The 14,428-nt window shown below is 38.6% G+C and overlaps 1 protein-coding gene across 1 annotated transcript; it reads right to left on the reverse strand.

The window, feature by feature from the left end:
- Window positions 1-2,867: 2,867 nt before the first annotated feature.
- Window positions 2,868-9,803, reverse strand: LOC115824161 (arachidonate 15-lipoxygenase B-like). The gene is made up of 14 exons (XM_030788267.1): window positions 9,756-9,803; window positions 8,326-8,397; window positions 6,101-6,282; window positions 5,672-5,794; window positions 5,013-5,116; window positions 4,758-4,930; window positions 4,516-4,659; window positions 4,229-4,432; window positions 4,058-4,144; window positions 3,813-3,982; window positions 3,618-3,739; window positions 3,423-3,520; window positions 3,145-3,315; window positions 2,868-3,047 (listed from the first exon to the last, which is right to left on the reverse strand). The coding sequence occupies exons 1-14, from the start codon at window positions 9,801-9,803 to the stop codon at window positions 2,868-2,870; spliced, it is 1,878 nt and encodes a 625-aa protein (XP_030644127.1).
- Window positions 9,804-14,428: the final 4,625 nt, after the last annotated feature.

Genomic DNA, 14,428 nt, shown 5'->3' on the forward strand with positions numbered 1-14,428 from the left:
CTTGTACTTCTTTGGCCCTAATGGGTCTTTGAATGAGTTTATTTCCAAATCTAGCCTTGTGGAGTTGGTGGCATTCTGAGCTGTCCAGGATTCTTTGAATGTTTCTTTCACAAATTCCAGAGTATTGCTCATTTAGTTGCTTATTCAGCTTCCTTGCACCTGATCCCTTGGTATCATTTAGATATTTTTTTACCATGCCATCAACTCTAGACTTCAAAGCGACTGGTTTCCCAGCACACAATAATGTCTGTCCATCCTGCTTAGAGAATAGAGATCTCTATTCGTCCACAGACTCACAAGAGTATTTTGTTGCGTTCTCGTTTGGTCGGCGACAGCAACATTGAACTTTCCCTTTAGTTTCTTAACTATGACATTGACATTGTACACATCCTCACGTACTGATTGCTGTTGTCCGTATCCCATACATAGGACCCAAAGGGTACAGGTCACAGTAATGGTTAACTGCAGATTTGTCAAAAAAAAATAAATAGCTAAATTTATTGAATATATATCAAACTGTGACGGAGGGCTCTGTCGGTAACCACGGCGGCACTTTTGATTGACACCCAAACGCATTACATTCCCCTCCCCGTTTGTAGTTAGACGCTTCTGTGAGTGCACGCACAGAATTAGCGGCTAAATATGTTCCATTTGCATACACGCAATCACAGCCACAACATAATTCATCCCGGTCCTACATAACACAAATCAACACAGACACAAAAATCCATTTAAAGCCTTGTTTATTGTCTTATCTGTTCATCGTTTTTGAAGATCTTCGTTTGTCGTTGTTTGTAAATGCGCGTTATGTTCGTCCACTGTCTTCCGTGTTGGCTATGGCTATGGATGCTGCAAAAGGCCAAACTAAGTCACGATTTCCCTGACGGTTTTAAAGCTCGGTGGGTAGCTCTTTCGCGCCATGAGCTGGTGGGGCAAACCATGCCCGAGTATTAGAACATGAAACATATTAAAGAAATGGATTGTGGAAATGGTTATTTTAAATATTATGACCTTTTTATCATCACCGTGGGATGTGTAAATTGAATGTGATTTTTAGAAATGCCTCAAATTATAACAGGGGGAAAAAAAGGAGGAAAAATGTATTTGGTGGTCAAGCCTCCAATATGGTATGAGCTAGGGGCGGGGCTTAGGATAGAAGAAGAGCCCCGGGGTACCTAGAAGGGGAGAGTAGTTGGCAGAACTTGGTCATGGTAGGACCATTGAGAATTGAGTACATTAAATCGCGTTTGTATATACCTGTAAATTTGAATTCTGTTTGTTTTTGCTTTGTCTTTTGTTTTCTGAAACTTAAACATATTTTTGCACTTTTGGGATTTTTTGTCACAGAATTTTGCGTTGCTGGGCTGTTTGGGAAAACACTGTAAATAAAACACCATTGCACTGAAGTGCTATTGCGGCGGAGCCAGTCATTTTTTTTTTGTTTAAACAACCCACGAATCACGTCACTCCACGACACAAACATTCCTTTAAACATACTGCATGATGATGCTCATGCTTAATAAGTTCTAACATGTGGTAACTTAAGACATTAACATTGTGAAAATGTGTTCTATTCACTAATGTTTTCTGTTTTGTGAATATATTGTTATACCCTTCCACTTTATTTACATTGGCTGGTTAAATGACCAGACAGCATATGTATCAAGATTGTTGATTGTATTATTATTGTTATTATTATTATTCATTTCCCTAATTATCACCAGACTATTTGTAAGAAAAGACAACTGATTTATAAGAACAATGAATAAATAGTGGTGCTGAAAACATAGTTATGCCTTTGCAATCATCTCCTTTTTTTGTTTGGTTGAACTTGTTGTGTTTTTTGGCATGACGTTTCTGGAGGTGCTTGATTACGTTGGTTGTGTTATATTTTACAGTGCTACCATCACCCCTCGAAACATTGGCTTTGCAGACATTGCAAGTACCCGTAGAACTTGTTGGCGTAGCAAGTGTGAAATACCCCAAAACTGCTGACCCTTTGTTGTTAGCTCCCTCCATGCTATGTTAGCTCTCCTTCTAGCAAAATGTACGGGTCTACCGGCTCACATGGAATAACATAGAATTGAACTGAATAGAATGGCTCCATTGTCCCCAATACCTGTTCCAGTTATATGAGTCAGTATCGGACCGATATCCGATATCAGTATCAGCTCAGTGCATCCTTAGTGTAGATGAAAACTAGATTTAAAATCTGTTTAACCTTTTTTCAAGAACTCAAATAACTTAACTAAAAGCATCCATGAACAATGTAGTTTTGTGTCCTCATTCAAAAGTTTCAAGGATTAGGCTACTTTTAAGATTGATAGGGAGTCTGGTCCAGAGATGTGCAGCATAGTGACTTAATGTTTTCTTTTGTCTTGATATTTGACCACACAACTTTCTGGTAGCTAGACAATAGTGGCAGTTGTATGAAAACTGTTTTTTTTTTCAAGAGATTAGTGAAGTTGTGCAGGCTTCCCTTTTTATCACATACATGTGGACAATGCATTGTGTTTAGATTCAAGTTCCATTTTCAACTTTATTGTCATTACACTTTGTGGCATAACAAAAAGCATTTCTGAGACAAGCAGACAATATCAGTAAAAACACTGTTACTGATTTATGTGGGTAACATACAGGCATCTGGTTGAAAAATGAACTTTGAACCACAAATGTGAGATGTATAGGTTTTGCCACTTGGCAGTCAAGTCTCCAAAATCTTTCTAGTTCTAAGTAGCACACACCAGTGAATAGAGTCATTTTACTGAATTCTCCTGCAGCAACAGAAATGATGAATGCAGTATCTAGATAAGACAAAAAAGACAGGACACAGTGATGCACAGAGTCATACGCTAACAGCTGCAATTTTAGACAGCAACACTGTTTTCCAGTCCCTTTGGGTTTAAGTAAATGTATGGCAAAGGAAGACCTTGGTTCCTCTTCTCAATCTCAGTGGAGAGAGACATCAGGTCTTCCTGAAACTTGGTAATCATCTGGAGGGGTCTCTTTTCATTGAACAGCTCCTCTGGATAATATCCAAGCGCATGCTGCAATTTTTGTAAATGGAAATAATATATTTGTTGAAGAGGAATCAGTGTATTAAGTACATAATTCTGCTTAAAACACATCTCATTTAAGACTTACGTGGTCAGAAGAGGCCTTGCTTAGAACATACAGTGTAGCCATTATGTTCACTGTTGTGCTGATGTCCGGCAGTGTGTCCAAAATGGAGTCCTTTGCTGAACTTCCTTTTTTGGTGGGAGGAGGACGTCTTAGTGAACTGGGCAGATTGGGCATCCATCCACCAAAGTCGAACTGAGACAGGTCAAAAGGCAAACTTTACCCCTCCCCTCTGACATGAATAGAAATCAGAGCTTTGTGTTTTTCCTCAGAATTAAGAAGGCTAAAAGTACGTTACAGACCTGTCCGTGGTTGACAGTGGCATGTCCGGCTGATACAGTGAAGATCACCATGGTAACAAACTTGATGAGTTCACCAGCAGTCTTGAATGACGATATCCCTCCATCTAGAGCATTTTTTAAAATTTGATCAATTCTAACCTCAAGTTGTCCCTTTCATGTTACAGAAATTAATTGCCATACAATTTGTCACTGTACCATGTTCAGCTTTCTCCAGGAAACCATACTTATGTATCTCTCCGATCCAGCATTGCAGCTCAGTGTCTCTACTGACATCATCATCTGAGGTGTAGTAGTATCTCATCACACCGTCAACAAACCTGTTATAAAAACAAAAAAAGATCAGAAATTGCAGGAGAAATAAGCTTATATTAAATCATTATTGTAACACACTTGTTGATGATGTTCCACAGCTTGAGGCCGTCGTCTCTGTAGTAGTAGTTTGGAATGTCCTCCACACCACGAGCCTTGATGTCATCAGGCAGACACAGGGAGCTGTAGGTCAGAGAGGAGGCTGCTCTCTTTAGGAACACTTCCATCCCCTCTTTTCCGATGGCAGTGTGCTAAAACAGAGAATAAGTGAGAAGCTTGAAGATTAATCAACATAATCCTTAGTCTAAATGGTAATGACTGTGTACCTTAGCGAAACCCCCTTTATCTGAGATCAGCGTTTCTCGAGCCATGATGTTGATCTGGAGTGTGTAGCGGGTATGGGGTATCAGGAGCTGAGGAAGTCATACATGACAATCATCAATGATAAAAATAATCTTTCAAAACTTTACTTGCTTACAGACAGAAGCTACTGTTACCTTGAACAAGGGGTGGACTGTAGGTAGGTTGCGCAAGGTTGCTACGGTAAAGACCTCAGCCATCAGGTGACCATGTAACAGATGGAAGTGCAGCGAATGCTCATTGAATTCAGCGTTCCGCACAAAAGTCTTGGCGAGCAGCCAATCCAATTCAGAGTCTGAGGGGAGAAAGATGGGGTTCTCCTCTCCTGGCTCCTGCTTCAGCTATTTGAAAATAAGAGAAGTGAATGTGTAAGGGGCCGACATCCTAGAAAGACAACTTTACAATATTTAATTGGTGCACTTACCTGGATGGCAATGGGCAGTAGCTTGCCCTCACGGTTACTGAAGAGTAGGCACATGGGAGCCGTTAGATATTGTTGTTTCTTATTAATGACATTTCCAGATAGACCATCCAGCCGCTTGTAGTCGCAGAGGAAGATGTTGCCATGCTGTTTGATTTGGAATGCATAAGGAAGGAGCAAATGAGAAAATGTGTAAAAGTTGTAGTATTTTGGTAGTTGTTCATCAAAATGATTAATCTCTTTACCTTCATCTCATTCTTTAAGCTGCTCCCAGATGGTAAAAAGGCTTTGACCATGTCATCAGTGACGGGGAACTTTTTGGGCAACTCTGAGCATTTGTGGATCATCATGGGGTTCATGCCATTCAGAAGCTGGTAGCCAAAAAACTCATCCTCTCTCCAGTGCTGCCGAACATATTCTACAGGAGTGAACAGATGAAAACATAGGTCAGGTTCTAGTCAGAGAGACCAAGAGGAAAAGAAATAAGACTTTTACAATACCAAAGATTGCAGTCCTTCGTTCAGCAAAAACATGATCAAGTTCCTCAAAACTTGTCCATGGCTCTGCCCGATCAGCAAGACGTTTGAGTTTCAGCTCATAGATTCTGCATGAAACAAGGATGACTACAGATGATTATTGAACAGTACAATCCTACATGGAAAGACCACACTGGATAACACAAATTAGTGACAAACTTTGAGAAAATTACAAAGGAACATTCAAGACCCTCAAAAGAAGTGTACATTTTAGACTCTAAATATCAACCTAACCTCACTCAAGTAATGAGGGACTTGATTATTAGCTGAAGAGTTGAATAAGATGTTTTAGAGCAGGGGTGTCAAACTCCGGTCCTGGGGGGCTGGGGTCCAGCTGATTTTTGTTTTCACCTCTTAGTTACCTATTGATTTTCACCTTGAAAACAGGTGTGGACACTCTTCAGCCAATCAGAGATTCTATTTAGTTGGTCTACAAGAAAAACAGCAGGACCATCGCCCTCTAGGACTGGATTTTGACACCTGTGTTTTAGAGGAAGGAGGAACAGAAGATGGTTGCTGTGGCTGTGACCTCCAGGAGCCAAACTGGGAAAGATTTCTGTATGGTATGGTGTAATTATTTCATTAAACATCACTACCACTTCACCACTTGCTCAAAAACTTACGCAGATAATCGACTGAAGTCAAACTCAGTCTTCTTGGTGAATGAGAATCTGACCTCCGCAGGCAAACTGTCTGGACCATCTGCCTTAAGTTTATAAGGTGTTCCTGGTTCATATAGTTGCCATCTGTTGGCTCAGAGCAAACATTTCATATGAAGAGAGACACATGAAGCACTCACATTTTCTCTCCTCAGGTCATGTACACAAACATTTATTTTTGCTCTTTATCCCACCTGAATACTGTGGAGCGTTTTTTGATTTCCTCATTCCGATGCTCTTTGGTTATCTCATTAGTTTCCTTTAGTATTGTCTTGGCTTAAGAGGAAAAACAGCAAAGCTTAAGTTCTGGCAACCTCTAACAGAGGTAAAATAAGATATGAAAAGTATATGGTTTTGAAAATGAATCTACCAAGAGCATCTCTGAAAACCAGCTTTTCGTCACCAGTAAACCAGCGGTAACATGGGAACAGGACCTTGTCACCCTCAGGTGTAGTCACAATAACTTTGGAACAGAACCAGTCAGCCTCTCCAAAATCAAAGAGAGGTTTGACTTGAAGTTCCAGGAGCAAGAGAGTGCCTATGGAGGCTGGACAGCTTAGTTCAAACTTGTTCACCTGCAGAGAGATGTTGGCATTATTTCTGTTAAGAGACCAAACTACTGGTTAAAATCTTTTAATAACAAGAAATTTCTTAAAAGAATCCATCTCAGTTGATCATCCACCTTCTGTTTGACAGGGGTTCCAGTTTTTCTAGCAAAACTTCATCAGTCATACCAACAGAAGAAAAACAGTTTAATTGCACAGTTTCTATTGTCTTACCGATCCACGCCAAAAGCCTCCCAATGAGGAGAGCTTCACACTTTCTGTATTTCCTTTAGTGCCAACCAGCTTGATACTGACTTGGCTTGTAGTTCCAGCATGCTGCATCTGTCCTGTGAATACTTCAACTTGGTAACTCATTGTTGATGTTTATTCTGCAAAATAAATGTGACTTGGTAATCCACATCTTTAGTGACACGTGTAATATTTCCATAACCAAAGTTAGACTTACCACTCAGTTTCTTTGATAATGCAGAAACTCAGTCTTTGTCACAAGTGGCAGATGTGCAAGAGCAAGATTTTAAGATTTTAAAGAGAAGGAGTATTAGCTTCTCCTTTTTATACCACTTGGAAGCCTGGCAGTTGTCAAACAGCTGAAATGTTGACACCCTAGTACACACCCTGTTTTGCTGACATGCTGACATGATCTTTTTTTGTAAAATGTAGAACATTTACTCAAGTGGTCTAATATGCATTACATGTCTTGCATGTAAATAATAACAGTGCCTTACTGAATGCAAAACACAAGCACAACTCTTTTTTTTTTTTTAGATAAAATCACTCTAACTAAATCTTGTAGCACAATTTGTTTTGACTGCCAGTGTTTGAAAATGACTGAGAGGTCTGTAAATGCTGTTAAATCATGATGGCTAAAAAACAAATTTTAACATACCTTGGTCAATATGATATATAATTTTACTTAACATTTGAATACAGTCTCTAGTTTAAGTCAGAAGATTTCAACTCAGTGCAAAGGAATATCTTTTCTTTAAAATTTCTGTATTGAAGTAATATTACATAATCACTTTTTAGGGACTACCAGAAGAATCTGTCACAAACTATTAGAGAATAAGTTTTATCTGTGGGTTTATATTTCAGCAACTATCCTAGAAAATGAAAAGATCAATTTAAATGTCTTTAGTTTTAATGTCTGTGTACATTGTGGGTTTTTTTTTTCGTTTATCATTTCAAAATATAAAAATAAAATATGCAAACAAGAAACGTAAAACAGTTTTTCACTTCAAAATAATAAACAAAAAGGCTACATATTTCGCTTTTGTTTGTTTCTGACCATTCCAGTTTCATTTAGGGAGGAAAATTAATATGTAATGCCTAGCAGCACGTATGCCATTAACAACTATGTAACCTGTCATGAGTTTACAGCTGAGTGTTGGGTCTGTCCGTTGAGATATATGAAATAGATCTATAGTATAATCAAAAAGCTAACACCAGTTGTATTGAAGTGTTGAATAATTGGCTTAATAACAGTGATGTAAACCTTACTCCATGGCTTTAGCCACAGTTATCCCAAAGACTGTGAAATACAGATCCTCCTCTAACAATGCTGCGTAGAGCAAAAAATCTTTGGACACTCCTCTCGGAACGTTCTTGTCCAGCACCCAGTTGCAAGCGATTCTATGTTTTTTCTGCATGTGTCGATACCTTTTTTTATCATGCATTTCATTAAATAAGAGTTAAGTTCCAGAGTTGAGATCTTAACCAGAGAAAAGACCTTGTCAGCTAGCCCTATTTGTACCTCCAGTTTTAGCCTGTTTATGCCTGTGTGGGCATTTCTTACATATTTGGTTTCATGAATATTTGATTTATAATCTTTCTGTGATAAAACCAATAGAAGCAACTAAAAGTTAATCAATTCTTTATTTTTTGGGATATCATTTCATGTAAAATTTTCTATTTTAGTGTGTGCCAAGAAACATGAAAATAGCATAAAAATTTGTTTTCTTGTTTTCCAATTTTCAATTTCGAAACGATAAATGAATGAATGCAACATACACAGACCTGCACAGCTGAATTACACTGCTTTGATTGTTCTCTCACATCGTCCTCAGCGATGATGTTGTCCAGGCCTCTGTAGTAGTAGTTTGGAATGTCCTCCACAACTGTTGTTGTCTTCAGGCAGACGCAAAGAGCTCTAGATCAGGGAGGAGAAACTTTGCCATCATGTCTTGACTTATGGTAGCGTAGATGTCTTCAATGAGAACAACATTGGAATTGACATTGTTGTACTGGTATTATTGACATACACCTTACACAAAAGCTGTAGGCTGTGTATCAGGTATGAAGGATCAGGAGGTGAGAAAGATTGAGAGAGGAGGAGCGTTGTGTTATGATGATAACTTTAAAATGATCACTTTATCTCCATTGGTGATGAAAAATATAATATAGACAAGAAATACTGCATCCTGCAGTTTTCAGTGTTAAAAAAAAAACCCTTACATTTAACGCTTCAAGACAACACCGTCTTTCTTTACCTAGTTAGATTTCTGTCACTATCCAGCTAGCAAGTCTGAGCAAGGGTGTCGTCAGATGACTTGAGTTCATTTTAAAATATTCGTATAATAATTAAAAATGTGTATATCTATTTTTCTTTTAAAGGATGTGTGGCATCAGAGATATCAAGATGTGGTCTCATATGAATAGATAAATATACAAATATACAAAATAAGTTTTTTATTGTCATTTTCACATATGCATGACTCATACATACAGCGGAACGAAATTGCGTTACACAAGGACCACAGTGCCACATAAAACAAATAACAAATGAATACCACCTTGCACAATAAATACTGAGGAGGGGAAATAAATAAATAAATGAATGAATAAATAATTGAGTAATAAATATGACAACAAAAAAGTACTGAGTAAAAACAGAAAGTACTGGGTAAAGAAAGTACTAAGTAAGTAAAGAGTAAAACTTCTGCAACATACAATAAAAAAATAAAAATCTCTACATATTACAAACCTAGACATAACAAGCACACCTGACACGGACAGTGAATTACAGGCAACAGCATTGGAATTGTACAGGCAGGTGAGTTGTTTGGGGCGTTAGTGCAGTTGATTGTGCAGTTAGTGCAGTTGACATGCCAGCAGAGCAATTTTGACCAAAATATTTGTGATTACTACATTAAGTCAAACTGCTCAGGTAAAACTCCGACACTTTGTCTGCAAATGTTGCAATGATAACTCAGCTGCAGTCACAAACAAAATATGCTAGGTGTGATATTAGGGATAAAAAGACCAAAAAAAAGTGTTCCTTTGGACCAAGACAGCAGAGTCTGTCACCACAGCTCTGACCAAACTTTACCTCTAAGTTACAAAGTTTACCTGTTATCTGACCTATCTGTGCTTTAGGATCTCTGAAACTTAGATATCTGAAAAACAAAACTAGTAAGCAGTTTATGCAACCTTTTTATCAAAAGTTCATATTGTTCGTAAAGTTCTTATCATCAAAATGTTCTCACCAAACTTGAGATGCAGGATGACGCAGCCTCTTCTGTACCCGCTGACATCATGACACAAGCAAAAAAGTAGTGGTACCCATGATGCAAGAATGACATGTGTCTCAACTGGTAGCTATTCCTGTTTATGTGTGAGAATTTATTTTGACCCATAATATCAAAGAAAATGTTTTATTTGATCATCGGCGGTGCAAATGAACACAGACTAAATACTTGTGGTTTTCGTGCACCACAAAAACTTTTGCTAAACTTTATTTTCAGAAATCGCACTGCAGCTGCAAACACTTGTAAGGAAGATTTGGAAATTTTTCATTTTTACATCATCAAATGCAAAGATATACATTAAATTTTTCATCTTTATATCATGGTATTAGGTTGTAACGGTTATTTGCTCTCCATCTAGAGTGACCTAGATTAGTTAGAAAAGGTATTTATTAGCAGTAACCCTGTTAACAAGTCAGGTAAAGCAAAATTTTAGTGGTCTCAAAGAATGTACTGGTACAGCAACAACTCTAACAATGCGTTGTTTAAACGCTCTGAGCGACAAAATACAACACATCTTTGTAGCATCCATGTTGTTTTCACATTCTGACTGAAAAGCACTTGAACACACTGAAGTCAGAAGAGCAACTTCACAACTCGGGAAATGGGACCCTCCAAGAAGCGTGTGAATGTGGCATAACCTTCTTCTTAAACATTATCACGTTACATACCTTGCAATCTAGACATAAGACTGATTAATGGTACGGAGTGGCATCATAACAAAGAGTCATACCCCCCCCCCCCAACAACATAGAAATAAATATACTTGCACAAATCAACAACACTGTACATTACAAGCGAGCTAGGTTGCTGCTGCAATGGTTAACTTCTCTATCCATTTTTTTGCACAACATGGACGGTGTTGATTAACATAGATATTCTGAGAGCCACCAAGGCAGGACGAGGCTGAGTCAAGACCAGGACCAGATCAGTGCTAGTCCCACACTGTATGATACATGATAAAATGTGCAACATGCAAACTATAGGCACTTCTCAAATTGATCTGAAGGATCCACATTTCCATAAAAACACCTGCATACAAATACCAAGAGCTGAAATCAACTTAACCATCTTTATCCAACACTCCTTTTCCATCATGTTTTACCATCCAGCTAATACACAATACAATTTTTGTGCAAGATCTTTTGCCTTTGTTTTCTGATTTCACAGATTTCTAACAACTTTCACAACTGTATTTCTGTGTTTATCTCATCATTAATAGAATGTTATTGACATATAAGCTAGAATGAAATGTCTACATCCTTTGGTTTGTCACTAGGACTAGGCCTGACCTTTGAAATTGACCCCAAAAGGTGCTTTTTTGACATATAATCTGTTTTCATAAAGTTAATATAATATAAATATAATGATTAGTTTCACAACTGTATTTTTATGTTTATTTCATCAGTACTAGGGTGTTACTGACATATGAGATGACAGGAAATGTCGACATCCTTTGATTGGTCACTAGGACTTAGCCTGATCTTTAGAACTGATACCAAAAAACACTTTTTTTTCACGTTACCTGATTTCACAAATTTCTAAGTTTCAAAACAGTATTTATGTATTAGGATGAGATGAAATGTCTACATCCGTGCAACATGCAAACCATAGGCACCAGGCCTGACCTTTGAAGTTGACCCGGACTCACTTTAGATGTATATTCTGGTTTTACAAATCATACTTTAATGGTCATTTCATCAATACTAGTAAGCTATTGAAATCTAAGTTGAAATAAAATGTATAGATGCCTGGTTGGTCACTAGAGCTAGAACTACCTTTGAATAAAAAGGTCCCAAAATGTGTTTTCAAAAATTATTGTTGTTATTCAGAAGAGCAATCATGAGTATGCCTTTACTATTATTTAAAGAGAAACTGAAACTAAAATATGAATATTCAAAATTTGTTGACCATGCCTGGCCTTATACTTCACTGATAGTCTTCTTGCAGCACACAAATTACTCTTCAGCATTCATGAACATTTGAGGGACTTTTATTTTGAAACACCATCTCCATGCAAGACGAACGGTGGAATAAACAGTAGGATGCAACAACGTGCCTTAAATTATTAATTTGCATTTAATGTCATGTTTGAACACTATTTATAATTTCACAGCTGAATACAAGGCAGGATAATATAACCTAAATAACCCCGCAGTTGTGGTCTTGACCGGTCTTGAAATAAAATGCTTAGTCCTCTATGTCTGAGACCGAGACAAGACCGAGTAAAAATGCAGTCGATTCCGAGACAAGACTGAAACCTTCAAAAAGTTGTCTTGAGACCAGTCTGGAGTACTACAACACTGCTTAGACTGCAGAGCGGCATGCCATGAGGACAAGGAGTAAGTGCATATTCCAGTTGAGCTGATGGGTGGCTGTTAGGATGGATAACTGTCTAGCTAGGATGCGGTTAAACCGCTTCACCAATCCATCACTCTGGGGATGGAGGGGTGTTGTGTGAGTCTTGCTGATTCCCAGCTGCTCACACACGGTGGAGAAAACCTTGGATTCAAAACTTCTCCCTGGTCACTGCAGATGGACTCAGAGACCCCCAGCCTGCTAAATATTCCCTCAACCAGGGCATTAATGATGGTCTCAGCCTTCTAGTACGGCAGTGCATAGGCCTCCAGAGAATTGGCCAGACTGAGAATCACTAGGCTAACTATTATAAGGCACCATCAGGAAAACAATTGTTAATGTAACCCCAGCCAGTAGCAGAGGATCCATTGGACTGAATTTATACCTTAAAGTACACCACCTTGGGCCTTTCACCAAAATATATACTGTAACAAAGTAAGTTTCTACACACTGGTGTTACAATGAAAAGGGCTCCCCTTTGGTTCTCTCAGTGATTGAATGCAGAGACATGATTTTTAGAATAAAAAATGTAGCTTTTATTGAATCAGTAAGGCACTGCAAAGAAAAATTATAATTAAGTCATAGTTAATTTAGCTCACTATAAAGTATTATGAAAGGAGTTAAAAGGAATCAAAACCAACAGTATGTAAAACTGCAAAGAATAGAGACTATAGTTATTTTTACCTACAGGGAGACCTATGATGAGGGAGTGGGGGCGTTGGCTGCGGAGGGAAACCAAGGGACTTACCAAAGGGTCAGGCAAAGCAAAACAATAAACAAGGCAAAACAATGAACTGCAAGCAAAAACAATGGGCAAAACAGTAATTAAAGAGCAGTCGTTGCTGATAGCTAGCCAAAACCATAGTCAAAACAGCAGCTGACAACCGAATTCTAAAATAAAACAAAACATGCAATTAGCGAATATGTACACAGTGTGATAAAATAAAAGTGAAATTACCTCGGAGGTCGTAACCGTCCGTCCAACGTAACTAATCATACTTCTTACATTCCCTAGTCGATAAGTCAAGCTCACTCCCTCAACGGGACATTCTTTGCGTCACCACACATACCAGCCTACAGTGATCTACGAGACAGTTCAGCTTGTCAGCGGCTATGATAGACATTAGAAGATCGATTTAAACTCCCTACCTTCTTGAGCGCGCATCTTGCAATTACCTCAGCAGGTTTAACACTCAGGCACGAGAGGACTTGTGCATTTGTGCGTGAACAACCGCCTACAAACACATCGCAGGGGCAAATGTGACTTTAACATCTTGGCGAAATACAATCCATACTAGGCACACCACTTGCACTACACATACCTGGATCACACTAGAGCAGCTTGCGGAAGTGCAAGGTAAGGAGCAAATTTAGGGAGAGAACTGTTCAGGTAGACGCTTTTTTTTTTTATCAGTGCCGGTACTTGGCTAATGAGCTACCTAAAGGTGAAACCACACCCTTAACTAACTTTGTGTGAGAGGACAAAGGGGAAATAGCGAACTGATTGAAAACGAAGCAGCCTTCCTGTCATATCAACAACGTACATTTAACACACTAAACACAAAAAGTTTCAACACAATAACGTCAAGACATGTCAGTCAAACATTCACCAGCTCACCTGAAAAATACAAATATAAACTCATATTAGGTTGGACAATGGTTTCGCACGTGCTCTGTATTACACTAATACGGAGAATCTGTGTTCTAAAGAGTTCACTCGATACTCCGTGACCAGCAAATCGGAGCCGTATTCAACGCACCACCTCCACCTACTGCGCGCCATTGAGCTTGCTGGTGACAACCAATAGCGAAACGTAGCCTACAGCATGTATTGTACAGGCAGCTGACTCAAGATTCTCTCTGATGAACTTAAAGAAATAAACAGATAATGAAATGACTTACTGTGCTACATGAAGTATAAGATTTTAATTGATTATCTAAACGACAATCGAGAAGAAGTTTTATAATTTGTTCATTCAGATAAGTAGCTGGAACAATCTTCATTTTGAAGGGCTTTCACGAGTGTACCAAGCTAATTGATTAGCTAAGTTGGTATCGGCTCACTGACAAAATGAATGAACTTTCAGTTGCCTTTTTACATGAAAAGTACCCAGATAGCACTGTAGGCGACCTGCTATCTGCTCAATTTTCCTTTGGCACCGCTGGATTGGAAGAAACAGCTGAACGGAGGCGCCGCGCTATCTAGCTCGAGGGCAGACACCTACGGTAAAACGGAGTAAAGGTACGAAGGAACCACAACCATTGACAGGTACTGT

This window comes from Chanos chanos, chromosome 11, assembly GCF_902362185.1.
Source record: "Chanos chanos chromosome 11, fChaCha1.1, whole genome shotgun sequence".
In the NCBI taxonomy this organism is placed as follows: domain Eukaryota; kingdom Metazoa; phylum Chordata; class Actinopteri; order Gonorynchiformes; family Chanidae; genus Chanos; species Chanos chanos.

What these genes read in the sequence shown, in the direction of transcription:
- LOC115824161 (XM_030788267.1), bottom strand. Translation starts at nt 9,803, where the DNA reads ATGTCAGCGGGTACAGAAGAGGCTGCGTCATCCTGCATCTCAAGTTTG. An exon ending in TACTGCCCATTGCCATCCAG is followed by an intron (nt 4,433 to 4,515) that starts GTAAGTGCACCA and finishes ATTTTCAAATAG; the next exon opens with CTGAAGCAGGAGCCAGGAGA. An exon ending in GCAAGGCCTCTTCTGACCAC is followed by an intron (nt 3,048 to 3,144) that starts GTAAGTCTTAAA and finishes CAAAAATTGCAG; the next exon opens with CATGCGCTTGGATATTATCC.